The sequence below is a fragment of the Ictidomys tridecemlineatus genome, chromosome X, assembly GCF_052094955.1.
Source record: "Ictidomys tridecemlineatus isolate mIctTri1 chromosome X, mIctTri1.hap1, whole genome shotgun sequence".
Classification (NCBI taxonomy): Eukaryota; Metazoa; Chordata; class Mammalia; order Rodentia; family Sciuridae; genus Ictidomys; species Ictidomys tridecemlineatus.
In genome coordinates, this window is record NC_135493.1 from 86,827,048 (window position 1) to 86,850,611 (window position 23,564).

Below are 23,564 nucleotides of genomic sequence, written 5' to 3' on the forward strand. Positions count from 1 at the left end.
GAATGGAACCCAGTGCCTCACAAATGTTAGGCAAGTGCTCCACCACTGAGCCACAACCCCAGACTCAACTGATCTTCTTAATGGAAGGCAAGATGAGAGAATGTGGAAGAATTTGGCTGCTGGTAATAGTCCAAAGGAGTAGTACTATTGAGACAGATGTCCTTAGATTTTCTACCTAGTCCCTTAGTGACTTCTTTAGTACTTCAACCATTTATGGTTAAAGGCAGCACTGGAAAAACAAGTCCTCTGAAATAACAACTAACATGTATTATGTGTTTCTAATAATGATAGTAACTGCTAACAATAACACTTAACTTTGAATGCCATGCACTGCTCAATGCAAGTATTTTTTCTGCAAGTACGTCTTATATATGAAAACAATAAATACAACAAACCTATGTTGCATGTTCTATTTATCTTCATTACATGTGAGGAACACGAGGATCACATTGGTTAAGCTACTGTGTCATCATACAACTAGTAAGTAGAGTTGGGAATTGACTCTATCCCTAGGCTGTGCTTTTAACCAGGAAGAAGACATCAAAAAGTAATTGGACTAGATACTTACATTGTTTCAGGTGTAAAATATAAGTGTTCCAAGTTAAGGTTATCTAGGTCTTCACTTTTGAGAGAAGGTATAGACGACAAAGTGCCACGACGAGAACCTAGACACAAAGGACATCTCTTTAGTGTCAGATGCAAACATTAGGAGCCTTTCTGCCTGCTTGTATTTGATCTTATTTTCCCTGTTGGGGGTGGGTCAAGCTCCATGACTTTCTCCTAAATAACATGCAGTGTGCTCATTGCAAAGAGGATCCTCTTAGATAGACTGGGACTTTCACTGAGGGAATAGTAAGGCTGGTCTGCTTCTTTGTTGGCAGTGAAAACAGCCTCAAATCTCTGCTTTCATCAGTGCAGCCTTTTCAAAGTGTGTAATGGGATCATTATTCTGGTCATTGACACATGAGATTTCATAGTATAAGGTCTTTGAAAAAGGGAGGGGGCTCTCTACTGCAGAGTAGGATTATGATTAAGAGGATGCATGAAGAACATATATTTATTCTTTGGAAACTAAATGACATGAAGAAGTCTAGAATAACAGAAGAAGAAGAGAAAGATCCTTACGATGTCTTGGGCTCATCTGGTTAAAATCCTCTGAGTCATAGTCTTCCAGGAAGAGAGTTGATGCAAAGTTCTTAACTGATATTGTCTGTCTGCTTTCTTCATCCAGAACTATAGAGAAAACATGGAAGGAAGGAAGGGAGGGAGGGAGGGAGGGAAAGAGGAATGGAAGGAAGAAAGAATAGAGGGAATGAGGATGGGTCACATTTATTGAACATTTATTTTGTTAGTTAATGCTAGTCAGTGTGTGTGTAGACAATGGACACTCCCATTTGACCATCATATCTCCTCCATGATGCCCTTTGTACTCCCTTTCCGTTTTTCTCTTTTCTTTCTTTTTCTTCTTTGGTTTGGAGTGAGTTTCACTATGTTGTGCATGCTGGCACAATTCACCATCCTCCTGTGGTATGCAGGCCTGCGCTCAGCTTGTCTTGTGCTATTGCCATGGCTTTCATAGCCATGTCTTAACTTTCTCTATCTTCCTGGTACTCTTTTTTGTCACCCATATACATGATTGTGAGTAGAAGCTTGGGACTAGGGAATTGGGGAGCAGGGTAGGAAACTCTCTGCTCTTCCACCTCCATTCTGTTAGTTTGTTGACTTACAGGACTTTTGTCTAGACTTGGGTCTCTAGGAGCATGCCACTCTTTTACTCAATTATCTCACCCATACCTAAAACACTTGGGATATCTCCTTCCTTTCTCCAGCCTATGTGTGGTACAGCTCAGGTGCTCAGCCTGCCTTAGCTCATAGGTTCAATTCTTACCCTACCAAGGAAACTTGATTTGTCCCATAGCTCCAAACCTATAAATCTAACATGTTGATAGAGCAGACGGAGCTTCAGTTGTGACAGAGTGGTGGGATGTTCAGATTAATCTGATCTTCATTTACTTGGAAACTAACTATAGAAATACAGGTGAACTGGCTGTTTAATTCATCCACAATGCATAAGGGAGACTTTCTTTATTCCTTATAAACATGACTGGGGTTTTGTGCCTACAGGTACCAAGGCAGGGGAAAGTACCAGGCTAAAAGTCAAAGGCCAGCCAAAAGGAATCCCTTGCTACTCAGGACTTCTGCTCAATTTCAGTAATTCAATTAGAACACGTTTGGTCTTTCACCATCTTCTGATTTTTAAAAGAATCATTGTGCTCTATATGTGTAATAAGGGTTATAATGCATTCCACTGTTGTCATGTATTTAAAAAAAATAATAAAATCAATAAAAAAGAAAAATAATACTAATAGATATTTAATAGTGCTGGGGGAGAAGACTAAAATAAAGCAATATACCATGTTCACAAAATAAACAAATAAATAAATAAATAAATAAATAAATAAATAAATAAATAAAGCATGTGTGGAAGAAGTGGTCACCAAAATGTTAGGTGAAGAAGTTGGGGGAGTTGAAAAGGTTTTCAAACTGAGTCAGAGATTGTATATTCTTCTGAGTCCTGGGTAACGGCAATCAATGTGAGGGCCATCAGGATTACTTTGAGGGCCTTATCTCTGATTAATACTTTGTCAGACATGCAGACATGAACACCATTTCCTGTTTAAATGAGTAACAGGTTGAAAACAAACAGGAGCACAGGTTGCATGACTAGGGGTGGGAGATAACAGAGCTTTGAACCAGGTCTCTTAGCACCCGTAATTGTTTAACATTAGTGTTAGTTGACTGCCTGGGAGATAGGAGTAGCCAAAGTGGCAACTTATCATGACTGAAGCATTTCAAATTAGTACTCTGAGGACTGACTTTCAATACAATATGAATGCAGAATCTAATCAAATTTAGGTAGTAAGGTCAGACAGCAAACCCAGAATGAGGGAAACCAATCGACCATCCATTGGAACCTTCTCTTTCCCCTACTTCAGTCATCAAAACCCTAGGCCCCATACCTTGTTCAACCTGGAATATGATGAGCTTCAAGGATTTCTGGAGATTCTGGGCCTTTGTGGCCAGCTCCAACTTGTACTTGGCTATGTGGTCTACTTGAGGGACGAAGGGCTTTCCATCTGCCTTGCCACCATCTGTGTATACTGTAGCACTTTTCTCAGCAGAGGTAGCTGCTGCCTCCTCAGCCAGGACATCAATCAGGACACTGAGCTTATCATACATTAAGTCACTCTGTAAAGAGAGGAAGGAAATGGCTCATTGTTATGAGGGACCAGAGACTGACAGGACAGAATAAGGAGTTGGGGTAGGGGTAGGGGGAGAGATGACAAAATGTAGTAGTTTTCTGAGCATAGAAAAATCACATAATAGGAGATCAAACATATGGGGAAAGAAATACAGGGCTAGATATGATGAGATACCCAAAGGGTATTGGGGAAATCAAACATGCATCATTTGTTTCTGAGAAGCCTCAGGCATCAATATATGTTTCCAAGTCTTTCTTGAGCCAGACTGGCCTATAAAATGATGTATAACATGGAAAACTTTAGGAAAGATAAACATTTCTGGATGGCATGTTCATGGGCATGCTCATGTAGATGTGGATGGTCTCTGCACGGGTGTTGCTAGCTGCTTTTGTATGAGTGTATGCTTGAAGATATACATTTGCTGCAGGATTTATTATTTTCATTCCTAGCTTTATCACTTAATGGTTTATGATGTGAAGCAAATTACTTAACCTCTTTATTCCTTTATATTCTAGGGCAGCTGTCAGGTTTCAATAAATTAATACATTAAGAGCACTTAGAACAGTCTCTGGCAAGAATAAGTGCAATGTAAGTGTTAGCTATTGTTGTTACAGAGGTTAATGCAGGCATAATTCTAGTGAGTGTTTATATGTGCTTATTTTCAAGTATGTTCTGGTATATATACTTAGTGCACAGTTGTGTCTAGTTGTGAGCAGATGTTTGACATATGCTAGCTACACAGCATGTGTGTATACATGCATATGCCATTCTTTATTTGGCAAAACATGGGGGGTGACAAGTTTGAACCCTCCCCATCAGGAAGGCTCAACAGTTGCCCTTCCTTGTTTTTCTTTTACAATTCCCAGTAAGAGGCATGTTTGCTTTGTTTTAAAAAAATCTGAAATACTGCCATTTTAATATGTAATCAACATAAAATTATTAATGAGTTATTTTTACATTCCTTTTCTCCATGATTTTTATTACACATATTAATTGTACAAATTCATGGATTTTACTGTGATATTTCCATATATGCATATATCATGTATTAATCATGTCCTCCCTCCCTTCTGTTCTCTCTCACCTTCCTCTCCCTCCCTCTTCCCCCAAGTCCCTGTCTCATTCAAGGAACCCTTATATGCTGTTGATGGTAATGTAAATTAATACAGCCACTATGGAAACAGTATGGAGGTTTCTCAAAAAAAATAGAAATCCCATATGATCCAGCTATCCCACTCCCTATTTTTATTATGGCACTATTTATAGTAGCTAGGATATATAATTAGCTGAGGTGTTCTTCAACAGGTGAATGGATAAATAAAATATGGTCTATATACACAATGGTGTATTATTCAGTCATAAAAAAAGAATGAAATAATGTCATTTTCAGGAAAATGAATGGAACCAGAGGACATCATGTTAAGGGAATAAGTCAGGCACAGAAAAACAAGTATCATATATTTTGTCACATTTGCTTTCATTGTAAAAGGGATCCCTGGCTCCACAAAAATGGAGGACAAAAAGACAAAAGGAAAAGAGACTTACCTTCAAAATCACAGACTGTACTGCTGTGTTGTTCTGCTTTATCTGACTCCAGGCCTTTACAATATCTTCCACAAAATCTTCCACTGCTGAGCACAAGAATCTGGAAAGAAGATAGAAGGCATGATGTGACATGGACCATGCAGTCCAGAGCCCTATCTTACATCTTTTTCTCTCTCTTTCCTCATCTCTCCTCCCTTTCTCTCTGTCTTTTTCTCTCCAACCTTCCCCCCTTTACTGCTCCCCCCATATATATGGTAAAATATGCTCCACTTCCACTTCAGTTCAGTTTCAAACCACTTTCCAAATGAAGTATCTAAGGCAGGTTGACTAGGATTTTTTAGTCCTAATTCTGCATTTCCAAAATAGAGCATTTATTTGATTCAAGTTAGGTCAGGTTTTTGCCCTGGGTCAATCAGCTCTGATTCAAGGGCCTCAATAATAAAGTATAAACATAATGACATCAGGAAGGCTCTCCCTGTGGGGACTAGTTTGCAAAGGAGAGTGTGATAGCTTGAGTATGAACAGGGGAAGAATGAATGACTGACATATTTGGGAGGAGGAATGTGTTGCTCAGGTTATGAAAGAGCAGCTATAAGTAGGTAGGTACTATAGAGATCTTTCCCAGTGTCAAAGATGGAAAACATGGTATAGGAGCTGTTGAATGGTCTAGAGTGTTGCATTTCCCTCCTGTTACCTTCCTTCCAAATACCTGGCTTGCAGTTTTGTGCTTTTGGAGTGGCTGGACCTCTCAACCCAATAGTATCTTTTTTTCTGAAACTTTGTATTCAGGAGGTTTGAGTTGGGAGAGATCCAATTAGGAAATATAATTACACACTTTCCTTGGCCTCAACAACTCAGGGTATCAAAATGAGCCCTATGTATGTCCTTGGAAGAGTCTGTGAGGGGCAAAATTACCCCTAAAGAACCAGAGAGAAAGGAATACTGACCTGGTTGCAATGATCATCTCTGTGGGGAACTTGGCCCTCAGGACTTTGTTCAACTCGGTGGTTGCAGATTCTACGTGTTGGATGGCAGCAGTCTAGGGGAGGAAACAAGTATAGAGCCCTGAAGTCTTAGCACTGTGACCTAGCATGCTGCCCATCCTCACCCACCCCACAGCCTAATTATTTCTTCCTGACTCTTGTGAACAACTCAACTGCCTTTCTGGAAATAATCACAATCAAAGAATTCTTGTTGAAGGTCCCCAGAGATAATCGTGGCTCTTCAGTCATTCTAAAAATAAGAGACATATTCTGTGTCTTCTTATTTAAATTAGTCATCAGAAACTCAGATGAAGATTCTTCAGATACATTTCTATACTCCTCCTATGTTCAGGAGCCCTAGGTTTCTGTGATACACAGGTACTCAAAGAACCATAGGGAAAATGCAAGGTGCCCTGAAATCCAGGAAATGGTGGAGAAAAGATGGCAGAAGGGAGTTAGGTGTTGAGTCCTGACTTCCATATAACACAGAAAGGAGGTAGTGAAGGAAAAGCAGGATTGAGAGGTGGGTGACAAAATGAATGCTCTAAGACTCAATATTACAAACTCTGAGATCTGGAGAGACTGGAGGATAGGTTATCAGAATAGAAATGTGTGCAGAGTTCTCCAACCCCGAACCCAGACCAGGGTGGGGGCAAAGGGGAGGGGCCACAGAGAGAGAAAGAGGGAGCAGAAAAACTCTTAAGCTCACCCACTTCAAAACGTTTGGAAAGGCAAGTAAAATTTCAAGTGTGGTGGGAATGGCAGTGTCCTTGAAGCAGACAACAACTTAAAACCAAATCATGAAAAGGAAGCTGTGCTGGGGGGTCTTCAGCCATTTTGTGGAGCCCTCAGCCAACCAGTCACCCCTTTCAATCAACAAGGCATCTTCCCATATCCAGACAGCTGCAGATTAAACCCAGGAAGTCCTGTGCAGACACCTCTTCAGAATCTGGCTAAAAAGAACTTCTAGAGGAATTGCTGCTGCTGAGACCCCCCTCCCCCTCATGCAAACAAAGGGAGTAGGTGGAGCAGACCTGCATGGGGAAATGCACCTAATCCAGTACTCTACTCAGCCTCCTTGTGGCCTGGGCAGAGGTGGAAAGGTCTGCACAGCTTCCATGGACCCCAGGAAAAATGGAGAAGCAAGGCAACTTTGACCCCAATCCAAGAAAAGTGGATCCATTAGAAATGCACCAGTCCTAGCTCCTGAGAGTGGGAGGAAGCACCATGGGAAGACTAGGGACTGTCCCCTTGATCATAGGGCTGTACCAAAGGGAAGCTGCCTGAATATCCAGTAACATAGATATCCAGTTTCCAGATGGTGGCAATGGACAGAAGGCTACTAGGAGAAGTTGCATGAGTATCGCAGGATACTAAAGTGGCAGGCACCCATAACCATAGCCAGAGGGAGGTCAGCTAAGGGGGAACATTGCCTGATCCAAGGCAGCAAGGAGTGACTGCTCCCAGCCTGACCCATGGGCACAACTGGCCAGTGAAGGGCCATTATTTGGATGCTGGCTAAACCTTGCATCGGAGGAAATCAACGGCCGCTGTTCCCAACCTGGGGCATTGGAAACTAGAACTCAAGTGAACCACTTGAGTCCTTTTACTACAAGACCCCAGAGAGCAGTGTTAGCTGGGTCGGGAATACTTCTATACCACAGAAAACCCAGAGAGAATCCGCACATCCACAACCAGAGGGCCTATGCTTGTACACAGCCACAAGGCAAGTTACCACCATGAAAAGCATCCTAGAGAGGGGAGCAGGTATATAGTGACCCATAGCAATCACAGGGACACTCCAGAGCCTGCATCCTGAACTCTTGCATACAATAGAAATAGCTAAGCCTCTGTATAGTCAGCTATAGGCCCCTTAACTGACAAAACACAACCAGCTGATGGGAGGCCCATAGCAATTAGGGAAGTGGCTCCTCTGCTCCTGAAACACTGGAGGGATCCATAGCCAAAGATCGATGCATATCTGCTAAATAAGCAAACTCCAATGAAGCCAAAGTCAAGATTCAATAAGAATTTTATTCACCTTGTATGGTTTACTATAAATAATCTAATGTGAACTTTGATCATATATATCACTCTTTAACTTGATTGATAGTTGTTACCCTAGTAGCCAGTATTGAACCTACATTGACTGCATTTCTCCTAATTGTTTAAACCACCAATTGGAATCAATCTATCTTTGATTTCTGAGCTCTAGTTTATACTTGCTCCTCTTACCACCTATTCATTCTCTTACATTATCTGCTACTATCTCAAATACCCACCATTCATCTTTTTCTCCTTTATACCTTGGTATGTATTATTTTGTATCTTTTCTTTTTCTTTCTTTCTTTCTTTCTTTCTTTGTTTCTTTGTTTCTTTCTTTCTTTCTTTCTTTCTTTCTTTCTTTCTTTCTTTCTTTCTTTCTTTCTTTCTTTCTTTCTTTCTTTTCTTCTTTCCTTCCTTCCTCCCTCCCTCCCTCCCTTCTTCCATCCATTCATCCTTTCTTTCTTCCTCTCTTTTTTGCCCAATCTTTCTTCTTCCTCCCTTTCAGCTCTCATATGTTATAGCAATTTTAATGTATTTAATAACTAATTGTTCATCTTATTTCAGAAACTTGATACAAGTTTATACCTGAATTATAGGAACAGTGGAGAACAATATCAACAAGTTTTTCACTTTTCATAAGGCTGAATAGTAGTACATGCCTTGACTCTGAAGTGATTGAATGTAGTAAATAGGATTTAGTGGTATCTCTCAAAGTGGTGCCAAAATTGGGATGAGCACAGGTCACACACTGAGTTGAAGTATCATATCTGGATATTCACCCAACCTAGAGTTCTTAAGAGAAAGAACTTAAGAAAGTAGTTCTTAAGTACACAAAGTAGTTCCTTGCTCAAAAGAAGTGATAACTATCCCAGTAGATGACTGAAAAAATATTAAAAAGCAAGAAAACAAAACACCCAAAACATTGCATAATGCCTAAACAACTGACTATCAACAGCACAGTGTAGGAAATGTCAGGGAAAGAATTTAGAAAGTTATAATTAAAATGTTCAATAAGCTAAAAGAAGACATATGGAGTAAAATTAGAGAAAAATACAAGGAATGAAAGATCACTTCAATAAAGATATAGCTATTCTCAAAAAGAACTAAAGAGAAATACTTAAAATGATTCAATGAACTAAATTAAAAATTCAATGGAAAGCTTCACCAATAGATGAGACCATTTTGAAGATAGGTTTTCAGGTCTCAGAGTCAAAGTGTATAATCATGAAAATAACGTTGACCATGAAGATAGTAAGAGACTGTCACCAGACTATTCAAGAAATCTGGGATAACATCAAGAGGCCAAATTTAAGAATCATCAGGGTAGATGAAGGCTCTGAAATATAAGCTAAAGGAACACACAAACATTTCAGTGAAATAATATCAGAAGATTTTCCAAACCTTAAGAATGAGATAGAAATTCAAATACAAGAGGCATATAGGACTCCAAATATACAAAATCTCAATACACCCACTCTAAGACATATTATAATGAAGATGCCTAACATGCAGAATAAGGATATAATTTTTTTAAAGCAGCAGGAGAAAGATGGCTGGTCACACTTAGAGGTAAGCCAATCCTGATTTCAACTGATTTCTCAACCCAGACCCTAAAAGCCAGGAGGGCTTGGAATAATATATATGAGGCTCTGAAAGAAAATACAGTTTCCAACCAAGAATACTATATCCAGCAAACTTAAGCTTCAAAAGTGAAAATAAAATAAAACCCTTCCAGGTTGGGGATGTGGCTCAAGCAGTATCGAGCTCACCTGGCATGTGCAGGGCGCTGGGTTTGATCCTCAGCACCACATAAAAAATAAAATAAAGATGTTATGTCCACCAAAAACTAAAAAATAAATATTAAAAAATTCTCTCTCTCTCTCTTTAAAAAAATAAAACCCTTCCATGAAAAACAGAAGCTAAAAGAATTTGTTACAAGAAAGCTGGATTATAGAACATACCTAATGAATGGTTTCATGAAGAAGAAATGAAAAATAAAAATGAAAACCATGATAGAGATGAATTAAACTACAAGAATAGTCAATTAAAGAAGAATCAAGTCCAATTTTAAACATTATAAATACATCAAAATGGCCATTTTGGTACCAATACCATCCCGTTTTTGTTACTATAGCTCAGTTGGTTAATTTAAGGTCTGGTATTTTGATGCCTCCTGCATCACTTTCTAAGGCTACTCTGGGCCTCTTATTTTTCCAAATGAATTTTATGACTGATTTCTCTATTTCTATGAATAATGTCATTGGGATTTTAATAGGAATTGCATTAAATCTGTATAGAACTTTTGCTAGTGCAGCCATTTTGTCAATATCAATTCTGCCTATCTGAGAACATGAAAGATCTTTCTACTTCTAAGGTCTTCTTCAATTTCTTTCCTTAGTGTTCTATAGTTTTCATTGTAGAAGTCTTTCACCTCTTTTGTTAGATTGATTCCCAAATATTTTATTATTACTTTTTTGAGGCTATAGTGAATGGGATAGTTTTCCTAATTTATCTTTCAGTTGATTCATCATTGGTGTATAGGAACACACTTGATTTGTGTGTATAAATTTTATATCATGCTACTTGTTTCAATTCATTTATGAGTTCTAGAAGGTTTCTGGCAGAGTTTTCTGGGTCTTCTAAATATAAAATCTTGTCATTGGCAAATAGAGATAGTTTGAGCTCTTCTTTTTCTATTTGTATCTTTTTAATTTCTTTCCTCTAATTGATCTGGCTAGAGTTTTAAGGAGTATGTTGAATAGAAGTAGAGGAAAGAGGGGTGGGAAGGAGAGGGGGGGCAGGGGATTAGCAAGGATGGTGGAATGTGATAGACATCATTATCCAAAGTACATGTGTGAAGACACAAATTGCGTGTCAACATACTTTATATACAACCAGAGATATGAAAAATTGTGGTATATATGTGTAATAAGAATTGTAATGCATTCTTCTGTCATTTAAAAAAAGAAGTGGTGAAAGAGGGCATACCTGTCTTGTTCCAGCTTTTAGAGGGAATGCTTTCAATTTTTTTTTTCCATTTAGAATGTTGGCCTTGGGTTTAGCACATATAGCTTTTAAACATTGAGGTATGTTCCTACTATTCCTAGTTTTCTAGTGTTTTGAATACAAAGGGGTTCTGTATTTTGTCCCATGCTTTTTCTGCATCTATTGAGATAATCATGTGATTTTTGTCTTTAAGTCTATTGATGTGATAAATTGTGTTTATTGATTTCTGTATGTTAAACCAAACTTGCATCTCTGGGATGAATCATAGTGGACTATCTTTTTGGGTTTTGTTCTAATTACTTATACATGGCAGTAGAATGTATTTTGACACATCATATATATATATATATATAGCATAATTTCTCATTCATCTGGTTGTACATAATGTAGAGTTACATAGTTCATGTAATCATATATGCACATAGGGTAATAATGTCTGATTCATTCTACTATCATTCATACCCCCATACCCCCCTCCCCTCCATTTGCTCCCCTCTGTCTAGTCCAAAATAACTCTATTCTTCCATTGCTTATTGTGAATTAGCATTTGCATATCAGAGAAAACATCTGGCCTTTGGTTCTTTGGAATTGGCTTATTTTGCTTAGCATAATATTTTCCAGTTCCATCCATTAACCAGCAAATGCCATAATTTTATTCTTCTTTAAGGCTGAGTAATATTCTATTGTGTATATATATCACAGTTGTTTCTTTTTTTACCATTCATCTGTTGAAGGGCACTAGGTTGGTTCCATAGTTTAGCTATTGTGAATTGAGCTCCTATAAACATTGATATGGCTGCATCATTGTAGTATGCTGATTTTAGTCCTTGGGGTATAAACCTAGGAGTGGGATGACTGGGTTATATGGTGGGTCCATTCCAAGTTTTATGAGGACTCCATACTGTTTCCATATTGGTTGCACCAATTTGCAGTCCCACCAGCAATGTATGAGTGTGCCTTTCCCCTCACATTCTCACCAACACTTATTGTTGCTTATATTCTTGATGATTGCCATTCTGACTGAAGTGAGATGAAATCTTAGAGTAGTTTTGATTTGCATTTCTATAATTGTTAGAGATGTTGAAAATTTTTTCATATATTTGTTGATTGATTGTATGTCCTCTTCTATGAAGTATCTATTCAGTTCCTTAGTCCATTTATTAATTGGGATATTTGTTTTTTTGGTGTTAATTTTTTTGAGTTCTTTATATATCCTAGAGATTAATGTTCTATCTGAGGTGTGTGGTAATGTTTTTTTCCCATTCTGTAGGCTCTCTCTTCACAGTATTGATTGTGTACTTTGCTGTGAAGAAGCTTTTTAGTTTATTGATTCTTATCCCATTTATTGATTCTTGATTTTATTTCTTACGTTTAGGAGTCTTGTTAAGGAAATCAGTTCCTAAGCTGACATGGTAGAAATTTGGGCCTACTTTTCTTCCATTAGGTGCAGGGTCTCTGTTCTAGTGCCTAAGTCTTTGATCCACTTTGAGTTGATTTTTGTGCAGGGTGAGAGATAGGGGGCTTAATTTTGTTTTGCTACATATGGATTTCCAGTTTTCCCAGCACCATTTGTTGAAGAGGCTATCTTTTTTTCCAATGTATGTTTATGGTGCCTTTGTCTAGTATGAGATAACTGTATTTATGTGGGTTGTCTCTGTATCTTCTATTCTGTACTATTGGTCTATATATCTTTTTGGTGTCAATACCATGCCATTTTTGTTACTATGGCTCTGTATTATAATTTAGGGTCTGGTATTATGATACCTCCCACTTCACTCTTCTTGCTAAGGATTACTTTGGCTATTCTGGGTATCCTATTTTTCCAATGAATTGTATGATTGCTTTTTTATTTCTATGAAGACTATCATTGGGATTTTAATAGGAATTGCATTAAATTCTAATTATTTTGGTAGTATAGTCATTTTGACAATGTTAATTCTGCCTATCCAAGTGTGTGGGAGATCTTTCTATTTTCTAAGGTTTTCTTCAATTTCTTTCTTTAGTTTTCTGTAGTTTTCATTCTAGAGGTCTTTCACTTATTTTGTTAGAATGATTCCCAAAGATTTTATTTTATTTTTTTGAGGCTATTGTGAATAGGGTAGTTTTTTCTAATTTCTCTTTCAGTGGATTCATCACTGATGTATAGGAACACATTTAATTTATGGGTGTTAATTTTATATCCTGTTACTTTGCTGAATTCATTTATGAGTTCTAGAATTTTCTGGTAGAGTTTTCTGGGTCCTCTAAATATAAAATTTTGAAATCCAAAATAGGGAAATTTTGAGCTCTTCTTTTTCTGTTTGTATCCCTTTAATTTCTTTCCTTTGCTTAATTGCTCTAGGTATATGTATGATTGCACATATGGTGCAATGCTATATTGTGTACAACCAGAGAAATGAAAAGTTGTGCTGCAATTGTGTACAATGAATCAAAATCATTCTGCTGTCATATAAACCTAATTTTAAAAAGAGATAATGGACTGGTGGAACCATGTAAGGAGTGAAAGGACTGGAGTAGTTATTATCCTTGAACTTAAAACATATGTTTCCCAGAATGAATTTGTGAGTATATATAAATATTCTCTGTATGCTCTCTTTAATCTCTCTTAGGCACCAAGTATTAAGAGTTATAATGACACCAAGTGTCATTCTCTCCCCTGTGGAAGCGGGGGAGAGAATGACACTTGAAGAAAATATCTTAGCCCTGACATTGATATAAATCTTGCTTTGCCATTCACCAAATTTTTTTTTAACAGTATGTTTTTATACAGTATGTTTTATGCAATTTCAAATCAAGAAAAATTTGTACTTCTGTTAAAAAAAATGGTGAAAGAGGGCATCCCTGTCTTGTTTCCGGTTTTAGAGGGGATACTTTCTTTTTTTTATTGGTTGTTCAAAACATTACAAAGCTCTTGACATATCATATTTCAAACATTAGTTTCCAGTGAGTTATGAACTCCCATTTTTACCCCAAATACAGATTGCAGAATCACATCAGTTACACATACACATTTTTACATAATGCCATACTAGTAACTGTTGTATTCTGCTACCTTTCCTATCCTCTACTATACCCCCTCCCCCCCTTCTCTTTCTATCCCACCTACTGTAATTCGTTTCTCTCCTTGTTTTTTTTCCAATTCCCCTCACAACCTCTTATATGTAGTTTTTTATAGCAATGAGGGTCTCTTTCCATTTCCATGCAATTCTAGAGGGGATACTTTCAATTTTTTCTCCATTTAGAATGAGGTTGGCCTTGAGCATAGAATATATAGCTTTTAAATGTTGAGATATATTCCTACCATCCCTAGTTTTTCTAGTGTTTTCAATATGAAGGGGTACTATATTTTGTCCCATGCTTTTTCTGCATCTATTGAGATAATCACATGATTTTTGTCTTTAAGTCTATTGATGTGATGAATTACATTTATTGATTTCTGTTTGTTGAAGCAAACCTGCATCCCTGGGATGAATCCAATTTGATCATGGTACACTACCTTTTTAGGATATTTTTTAATGCAATTTGCCAGTATTTTACTGAGAATTTTTGCATCTACGTTCATCACAGATACTGGTCTGAAGTTTTGTTTCCTTGATATATCTCTGTCTGGTTTTGGGATCAGGGTGATACTAACTTTATGAAACGAGTTTGGAAGTTTTCCCTCCTTTTCTATGTCATGGAATAATTTGAGGAGGATTGGTGTTTGAAGTTCTGGTAGAAGTTGGCTGAGAATCTATCTAGTCCTGGGTTTTTTATTTTTTTTTTGTTGGTAGAATTTTGATGGTGTCTTTAGTGTCATTGCTTGAAATTGATCTGTTTAAATTATCTGTCTTCCTGACCAAGAGTCCCCAGGAAACTTGAAATGAAACCACCATTTGATCCAGTTATCCTACCCTTCAGTATATACTCAGAGGACTTAACATCAGCATATTACAGTGACTCAGCCACATCAATGTTTATAGTAGTTCAAATCACAATAAGTAAGCTTGGAACCAAGATAGGTGCCCTTCAACAGATGAATGGATAATGAAAGTGTGATATGTATATACACAATGGAATATTACTCAGACATAAAAAAGAATGAAATTATGGCATTTGCCAGGAAATGGATGGAACTGGAGAATATCATGCTAAGTGAAATGAGCTAACACCCCTCCCCCCAAAAAGGACAAATGTCATCTCTGATATATAGATGCTAATTCATAATAAGGGAGGAGGAGGGAAGAATAGGAAGTTCATGGGATTAGACAATGGGTAATGAAGGGAAGGGATAGGGTGGGCATAGGAAAGAGTAGAATGAATAAGACATGACTTTGCTATATTCATATATGAATACACCACCAGTGAAACTCCACATCATGTATAACCACAAGAGTGGGATCCTAATTAGAATAAGTTATACACCATGTATGTATACAAGTCAAATATAATCTACTGTCATGTATAATGAAAAAGAACAACAAAAATACACCAACATTGACATTGGTGATTCTTTCTGTGGTGTGTTCATTTTCAATACATTCTTATTTTTCTTTGGCTTAGAATTTTCTTTTTTCAACTCTTATTTTTATAAAATATTATTTTTACAAACTATTAAATTGGATTATTTGCTAATAAACTCTTAGTCCTTTTATGGTTTACTAAAGAAAAAAAATAAATGCATCAAAATGGCATGAAATAAAGAATGTCTGTCTAATGCCAAGTGCAGGGCACATGCCTATAATCCCAGCAGATCAGGAGGCTGAGGTAGGAGGATCATGAGTTCAAAGCTAGCCTCAGCAAAAGTGAGGCACTGAGCAACTCAGTGAGACCCTGTCTCTAAATAAAATGGAAAAAAAGGCTGGGGATATGGCTCAATGGTTGAGTGGTACCAAAAAAAAAGTCTCTCTGTAACAAAAATGAATGTAAATGATCTAAACTCTTTAATCAAAACACAAAGGTTGGCAGATCAGATTTTTAAAAAAAGACCCAACAATATGCTGTTAGGAAGAGACTCAACTCACAGGCAGACATGCGCAGACTGAAGGTGAAAGGATAAGAAAAGGCATATCATGCAAATGGTACTCCTAAATTAGCAAGAGGAACTATTCTCATATAAGACAAAGTGGATGTCAAACCAAAATTAATGAGAAGAGACAAAGAAGGCCAGTTCATACTGCTTAAGGGGAATGTCCAACAACAAGATATAATGATTTTAAATATTTATTCACCCCAAAATGGTGCATCTATGGACATAAAACAAACTTTTTCTCAATATGAAAAATCCAATACACCAGGATACAATAATACTGGGTGACTGCATCACTAGATTGATCATCTAGACATAAACAAAGATTCTACAGGACTCAAAAATACAATTAATGATATGGAGCTAACAGATATCTACAGAATATTTCATCCATTCAGGACTGAATTCACTTTCTTCTTGGCAGTGCATGGAATCTTTTCTAAAATAGATTGTATTTTAGGTCACAAAGCAAATCTTAGCAAATACAAAAAAAGAGATAAAACCTTGCATTCTATCAAATCATAATGGGATGAAATTATAAATCAATGATATTATATAAAACAGAAACCACTCTAACATCTGGAGATTAATTGATGTGCTTTTGAATGATGAATGGATAGCAAAACAAATCAGGTAAAATATTAAAAATTTGTCTTTAGAAGTAAATGAGACTAGTAATACAACATATCAAAATGTTTGGTACTATATGAAGGCAGTTCTCTGAGGAAAGTTTTAGCACTGAGTTTATACATCCAAAGAATAGAAAGATACCAAAAAATAATCTAGCATTATGTCTCAAAGCCCTAGAAAAAGAACAAACCAATACCAAAATCAGAAGAAGACAAGAAAAAAATCACAGCTGAAATCAGTGAAATAGAGAAAAAAAATACAAAGGATCCATAAAACAAAGAGTTAGTCTTTTGAAAGGATAAATAAGATTGATAAACCCCTAGGCAAATTAACTAAAAGAAGACTCACATAAATAAATGCAGAGATGAAAAAGGAAATATCACCACAGATACCACTGAGATCCAGAAGATCATCAAAAATTCTTTCTAAATTCATACGCAATTAAGCTAGAAAATCTGAAGTTATTGACAAATTCTTAGAGACATGACCTATCCAGGAGATACAGAAATTTAAACATTTCAATATCAAGTAATAAAATTGAAGCAGACATCAATATCCTTCCAAGAATAAAAGCTCAGGTCTGAATGGATTTTCAGCCAAATTCTATCAGACCTTTAAAGAAAAACTAATATCAATCCTTAAATTATTCCACAAAAATGAAAAGGAGGGAACAATGCAGAACTCATTCTCTGGAGCCAGTATCACACTAGTAACCAATGCAGGCTAAGACATATCAAGGAAAAAAATCTTCAGGCCAATATCACTGATGAACATAAATGCAAAACTACTTTATAAAATATTGGCAAACAGTATGTATTAAAAAGATAGTGAACCATAATCAAGTGGGGTTCATCCTAGGGATGAAAGATCAAAGTGCAGCCTCTTCATGTTTAAAAAACTAGAGAAACTAGGGATACAAGGAACTTCACTGAATCATAAAGGCTCTATATGACAAACCCAAAGCCAGTAACATACTGAATGGAGAAAAAATGAGAGCATTCCCTCTAAACACAGGAACAAGACAAGGATGCCCACTTTGGTCACTTTTGTTCAACATACTCCTTGAAATTCCAGCCAGAGCAATCAGACAGGAGGAGAAATTTAAAGGAATACCAATAGGATAAGAAGAGCTCAGATTCTCTCTGTTTGCACATGACAGGACCCCATATTTAGAAGATGCTCCAAAAAAACTCCACTAGAAGACCTCTAGACCTGACAAGTTCATTCAGCAAGGTAGCATGATGAACATACATTAATCAGTTGCTTTCCTATATTCCAATGATGAATCTGCTAAAAATGAAATTAGAAAATCTATTCCATTCAGAATAAACTAAAAAGAAAAAAAAACATCTTGGGAATAAATCTAACAAGTGAGGTGAAAGAACTATAGAACACTAAAGAAGGAAATCTAAGTAGACCTTCGAAGATGGAAAGACCTCCCATGTTCTTAGATAGGCTGAATTACTATTGTCAAAATGGCCATACTATCAAAAGCATTATTCAGATTCAATGCATTACCCATCAAAATAGCAATGGCATTCTTCACAGAGCTACAAAAAAGCAGCTCTGAAATTAATTTGGAAATATAAGAGACCCAGAATAGCCACAGCAATCTTTAGTGAGAGGAGGGAAGTTAGAGGCATCACACTATTGGACCTCAAATTATATTACAGACCTGTAGTAACAAAAACAGCATGGTATTGGTACCAAAAGAGGCATGGGATCCAGTGGAACAGAATAGAAAGCACAGAGATAAACCCTCATAAATACAGTTATCTCATATTAGACACTGGAGAAAAGATGGCCTCTTCAACAATTGGCTCTGGGAAAACTAGAGATCCACATGTAGAAGAATGAAACTTGACCCCTATCTCCCACCCTTCACAAAACCCAACTCAAAGTGGACCAAAGACCTAGGAATTAGATCAGAAATTCTGCAACTGCTAGGAGAAAATATAGGTCCAACACTCCAACAAGTTGGCACAGGAACCACCTTCCTTAATAAAACTCCTAAAGTGCAAGAAATAAAACCAATAATCAATAAATGGAATGGCGTCCGATTATACAGCTTCTGCTCAGCAAACGAACCAAGAGCATGAAGAGAGAGCCTACTAAATAGGAAAAGATCTTTGCTACCTGCTCCTCAGATAGGGCATTAATATCCAGAATATACAAAGAACTAAAAAATATTAACACCCAAAATACAAACAACCCAATCAATAAATGGGCAAAAGAACTAAACATATGCTTCTCATATAGCCAGGGCAGTGGCACACGCCTGTAATCCCAGCGGCTCAGGAGGCTGAAGCAGGAGGATCCCAAGTTCAAAGTCAGTCTCAGCAAATTAGTAAGGTCCTAAGTAAGTCAATGAGACCCTGTCTCTAAATAAAATATGAAAAAGGGCTGGGAATATGGCTCAGTTATTAAATTCCCCAGGGTTTAATAAAAAAATAAGAAAAGGTTAACAAACATGAAAAAATGTTCGATTTCTCTAGCAATCAGGAAAATGCAAATCAAAACGACATTGAGCCAGGTACCATAGTGCACACCTGTATCCCAGAGGCTCAAGAGGCTGAGGCAGGAGGATCGCAAGTTCAAAGCCAGCTTCAGCAACAGCAAAGTACTAAGAAACTCACTGACACTATGTCTCTAAATTAAAAAAAAAATTATATATATAAATTTTTAAAAATGGGGCTGAGGATGGGGCTCAGTGGTAGAGTGCCTCTGAGTTCAATCATCCCAGTACCAAAAAAAAAAAAAAAAGAAAAGAAAAAAAAACTACATTTAGATTTCATCTCACTCTAGTTAGAATGGTGATTATCAAGAAAAAAATAATAATTTAATGTGGTGAGGATATTGGATAATAGATTCATATATTGTTGGTGGGACTTCAAATTAGTGCAACCACTCTCAAAAGTGGTGTGGCAATACTTCAAAAATCTAGGAATGTGGGCTGGGGATGTGGCTCAAGCAGTAGTGTGCTCGCCTGGCATGCGCGGAGTGCGGGGTTCAATCCTCAGCAACACATAAAAGTTTTAAAAAATAAAGATGTTGTGTCCACCAAAAACTAAAAAATAAATATTAAAAAATTCTCTCTCTCTCTCTCTCAAAAAAAAATCTAGGAATGCAACCACTATATTGCCTCAGCCATCCCTTTCCAGGATATGTATCCAAAAGATTAAAAAATCAGCATCCTACAGTGACACAACCACATTAATATGCATAGCAGCACAATTCACAATAGTCAAGCTATGGAACCAACTTAGGTGCCCTCTACAGATGAATGGATAAAGAAAATGTAGTATATATACACAATGGAATATTACTCAGCCATAAAGAATAATGAAAGTCTGGCATTTGATGGTAAATGAAAGGAACTGGACAATGTGATTCTAAGTAAATAAACCAGTTCCCAAAAGTCAAAGGTCAAATGCTTTCTCTAATACATGGAAGCTAATACACAATAAGGGGTGGAGAGAGAGAGAGAGAGAGAGAGAGAGAGAGAGAGAGAGAGAGAGAGAGAGAGAGAGAGAGAGAGGAAAAAGGGAAGAGGGGGTCCATTAAAATAGAGGAAAGATAAGTAGAATAGCTAGAAGTGATTGAAGGGGGAGGAAGGAGGGACAGGAAAAGGGAAGAATAGTGGAATAAATCAAACTGAAATTTCATATGTGCAAACATTAATAAATTGGATCCTATAAGACATGAATCAAAAATAAACTATAAATTGCAGAAAAATCATAGAGTAGAGGGAGGAGAGTAGGAAGGGGGACAGTACTGGGAAATTAGTGCATATTATATTCCATGCTTTTGTGATTATATAAAATGTCTCCTAATGTTATATATAACTAAAAAGAATAAATAAGAATTTTAAAAAGAAACTCATATGAAGGAGATACTGTTTGTTTCACATGAATTATCTCATATTACATAGCTAGAAAATATAGAGTTGGGATTCAAATCTACATATTTTCAATGCCAGAGCATCACCTCTTAAATATTGATTTTACTAATAATAACAGCATCCACTTATATAGTACTGAGTATGTGCTGGCTGTGTTCCAAGCTATGTGTATATGTAATTTTTCATGTAATCCCAATGACCACCCTACATACCCATTTCACAGAGGAGAACACTGAGGCAAAGGGGAGGTTGTAAGTGGCAGAGCTTAGATTTGATTCCAGGTAGCCTGGATCTTGAGTCTGTACACCTAAATACAACTTTGACTCCTTCCATTCTTCACTCTCTACATTCAAAATTCTACAAGACCTGCTAACTCTATTTTTTAGTATGTCCCAAATACATGTCCTTCTCAACCCTGTTACTACTTCACCAAATCACCACCATCTCTCTTGCCTAGACAACTTCAGTCTCTCCTACTTTTTTTTTTTCTCCTCTAGCCTTTATTCCTTCAATTGTTTCTCTACACATCATGGAATCCCTCTGCTCAAAACCCTTCTGTTAGCTAGCAGAATGGTTAGACGGCTGAATATGGGATAAAGCAAGTGTGGTGAAATGTTAATGGTAGAATCTACAATTTCTAGGATTGTTTTTTAATAAAAATTGAAAGAAAAATCTTCTGGAATTCTAAATACTCTTAGGATCAAAGTACAAACTTCCTATTGTGGTTTACCAGATCTTGCAGGTCTGACCCTGAATATTTCTCTAGCCTCATCTTTAGTGTGTCTGTCTCTACCTCTGTCTCTCTCTCTCTCTCTCTCATAACTTCATCCCTGGTCCCTGCGCCCCAGCCATTATGAACGTATTTTAGTTCTGTGAATATTCCCTGTCTTTTCTTGTCCTTGAAATAACATGTGTTGTTCCCTTTGTTCGGAACAGGCATCTTCTTTCTTATTTTCCTGGTAACGCTCTCTGATCTTTGGATCTCTTCTGAAATGGCACTTATCCATAGAGGCTTTCCCTGACTCCTTCCAGAATGTACTGATATATAGATATCGAAATATAGATATACATATACATATAAACCCATATATGCATATATATGTAACAGACTCTATCTAGAGAGAAATAATTCTAATAATATATATGTATATACATATATGCATACATATATGTAATGGTCTCTATACTTTTTTTAAGCAAATTTTTTTGTTTTGGTGTCAAGTTTATTGAGTTCTTTATATATTCTGAATTTTAATGCCCTATCTGAGAGGCAGGTGGCAAAGACCTTCTCCCATTCTGTAGGCTCTCTCTTCATGCTCTTGATTATTTCCTTTGCTGTGCAGAAGCATTTGATTCCTTCCCAGTGTTTGATTTTTGGTTTTATTTCTTGCACTTTAGGAGTTTTATTAAGGAAGGTGGTTCCTGTGCCAACTTGTTGGAGTGTTGGGCCTATATTTTCTCCTAGCAGTTGCAGAATTTCTGATCTAATTCCTAGGTCTTTGGTCCACTTTGAGTTGGGTTTTGTGAAGGGTGGGAGATAGGGGTCAAGTTTCATTCTTCTACATGTGGATCTCTAGTTTTCCCAGAGCCAATTGTTGAAGAGGCCATCTTTTCTCCAGTGTCTAATATGAGATAACTGTATTTATGAGGGTTTATCTCTGTGCTTTCTATTCTGTTCCACTGGATCCCATGCCTCTTTTGGTACCAATACCATGCTGTTTTTGTTACTACAGGTCTGTAATATAATTTGAGGTCCAATAGTGTGATGCCTCTAACTTCCCTCCTCTCACTAAAGATTGCTGTGGCTATTCTGGGTCTCTTATATTTCCAAATTAATTTCAGAGCTGCTTTTTTGTAGCTCTGTGAAGAATGCCATTGCTATTTTGATGGGTAATGCATTGAATCTGAATAATGCTTTTGATAGTATGGCCATTTTGACAATAGTAATTCAGCCTATCTAAGAACATGGGAGGTCTTTCCATCTTCGAAGGTCTACTTAGATTTCCTTCTTTAGTGTTCTATAGTTCTTTCACCTCACTTGTTAGATTTATTCCCAAGATGTTTTTTTTTCTTTTTAGTTTATTCTGAATGGAATAGATTTTCTAATTTCATTTTTAGCAGATTCATCATTGGAATATAGGAAAGCAACTGATTAATGTATGTTCATCATGCTACCTTGCTGAATGAACTTGTCAGGTCTAGAGGTCTTCTAGTGGAGTTTTTTTGGAGCATCTTCTAAATATGGGGTCCTGTCATGTGCAAACAGAGAGAATCTGAGCTCTTCTTATCCTATTGGTATTCCTTTAAATTTCTCCTCCTGTCTGATTGCTCTGGCTGGAATTTCAAGGAGTATGTTGAACAAAAGTGACCAAAGTGGGCATCCTTGTCTTGTTCCTGTGTTTAGAGGGAATGCTCTCATTTTTTTTTCCATTCAGTATGTTACTGGCTTTGGGTTTGTCATATAGAGCCTTTATGATTCAGTGAAGTTCCTTGTATCCCTAGTTTCTCTAGTGTTTTAAACATGAAGAGTCTGTACTTTTTCAAATGCTTATTGTGCATCTATGGAGATAATCATGTGATTCTTGTCTAAGTCTATTTATGTGGTGAATTACATTTATTAATTTCTCAGATATTTAACCAACCTTGCATCCCTGGGATGAACCCAACTTGATCATAATGCACTATCTTTTTAATATGTTTTTCTTTGCTGTTTTCCAATACTTGATAATAAATTTTGTACTGGGCTTGGTGGTATATGCAATGTATTTCCAGTGGCTCTGAAGGCTGATATATGAGGATTGGAAGTTCAAAGTGAGCTTTAGCAACATAGCAAGGCCCTAAGCAAGTTAGAGTAACTTCATCTTAAAATAAATACAAACAATTGCGATGTGTCTCAGTGATTAAGTGCCTCTGGGTTCAATCCCATATATCAAAGGAAAAAATTATATCTATATATTCGCCATATATTTTATGTATTCATTTGCTATAACATTACATGAGGGCTGAAACTGGGCTAAAAAAGATTTGGCAAAAGATTGAAAAAAGGAAAAAAAAAGAAAGTGAATATAGAGTGGAATGGTGCAGTCCAAGGTAAAAATAGAAATAGGTAGATGTGGTATATGTGAGGTAGTATAGGGATATGAGGAGCAAGGAGAAACTAGGGTTAGGAGACAGAGATTGGG

At 36.9% G+C, this 23,564-nt stretch overlaps 1 protein-coding gene across 1 annotated transcript in view; it reads right to left on the reverse strand.

Annotated features, from left to right (window-relative positions):
* The window catches only part of Dgkk (diacylglycerol kinase kappa), a 134,132-nt gene that overhangs the window by 20,662 nt on the left and 89,906 nt on the right, over window positions 1-23,564 (reverse strand). Inside the window, exons 13-17 of the mRNA XM_078034871.1 lie at window positions 5,756-5,847; window positions 4,809-4,908; window positions 3,021-3,249; window positions 1,126-1,233; window positions 569-665 (exon numbers count right to left, since the gene is read on the reverse strand). Of these exons, the coding sequence (XP_077890997.1) occupies window positions 569-665; window positions 1,126-1,233; window positions 3,021-3,249; window positions 4,809-4,908; window positions 5,756-5,847 (626 nt within the window). The remainder of the gene's footprint in view (window positions 1-568; window positions 666-1,125; window positions 1,234-3,020; window positions 3,250-4,808; window positions 4,909-5,755; window positions 5,848-23,564) is intronic.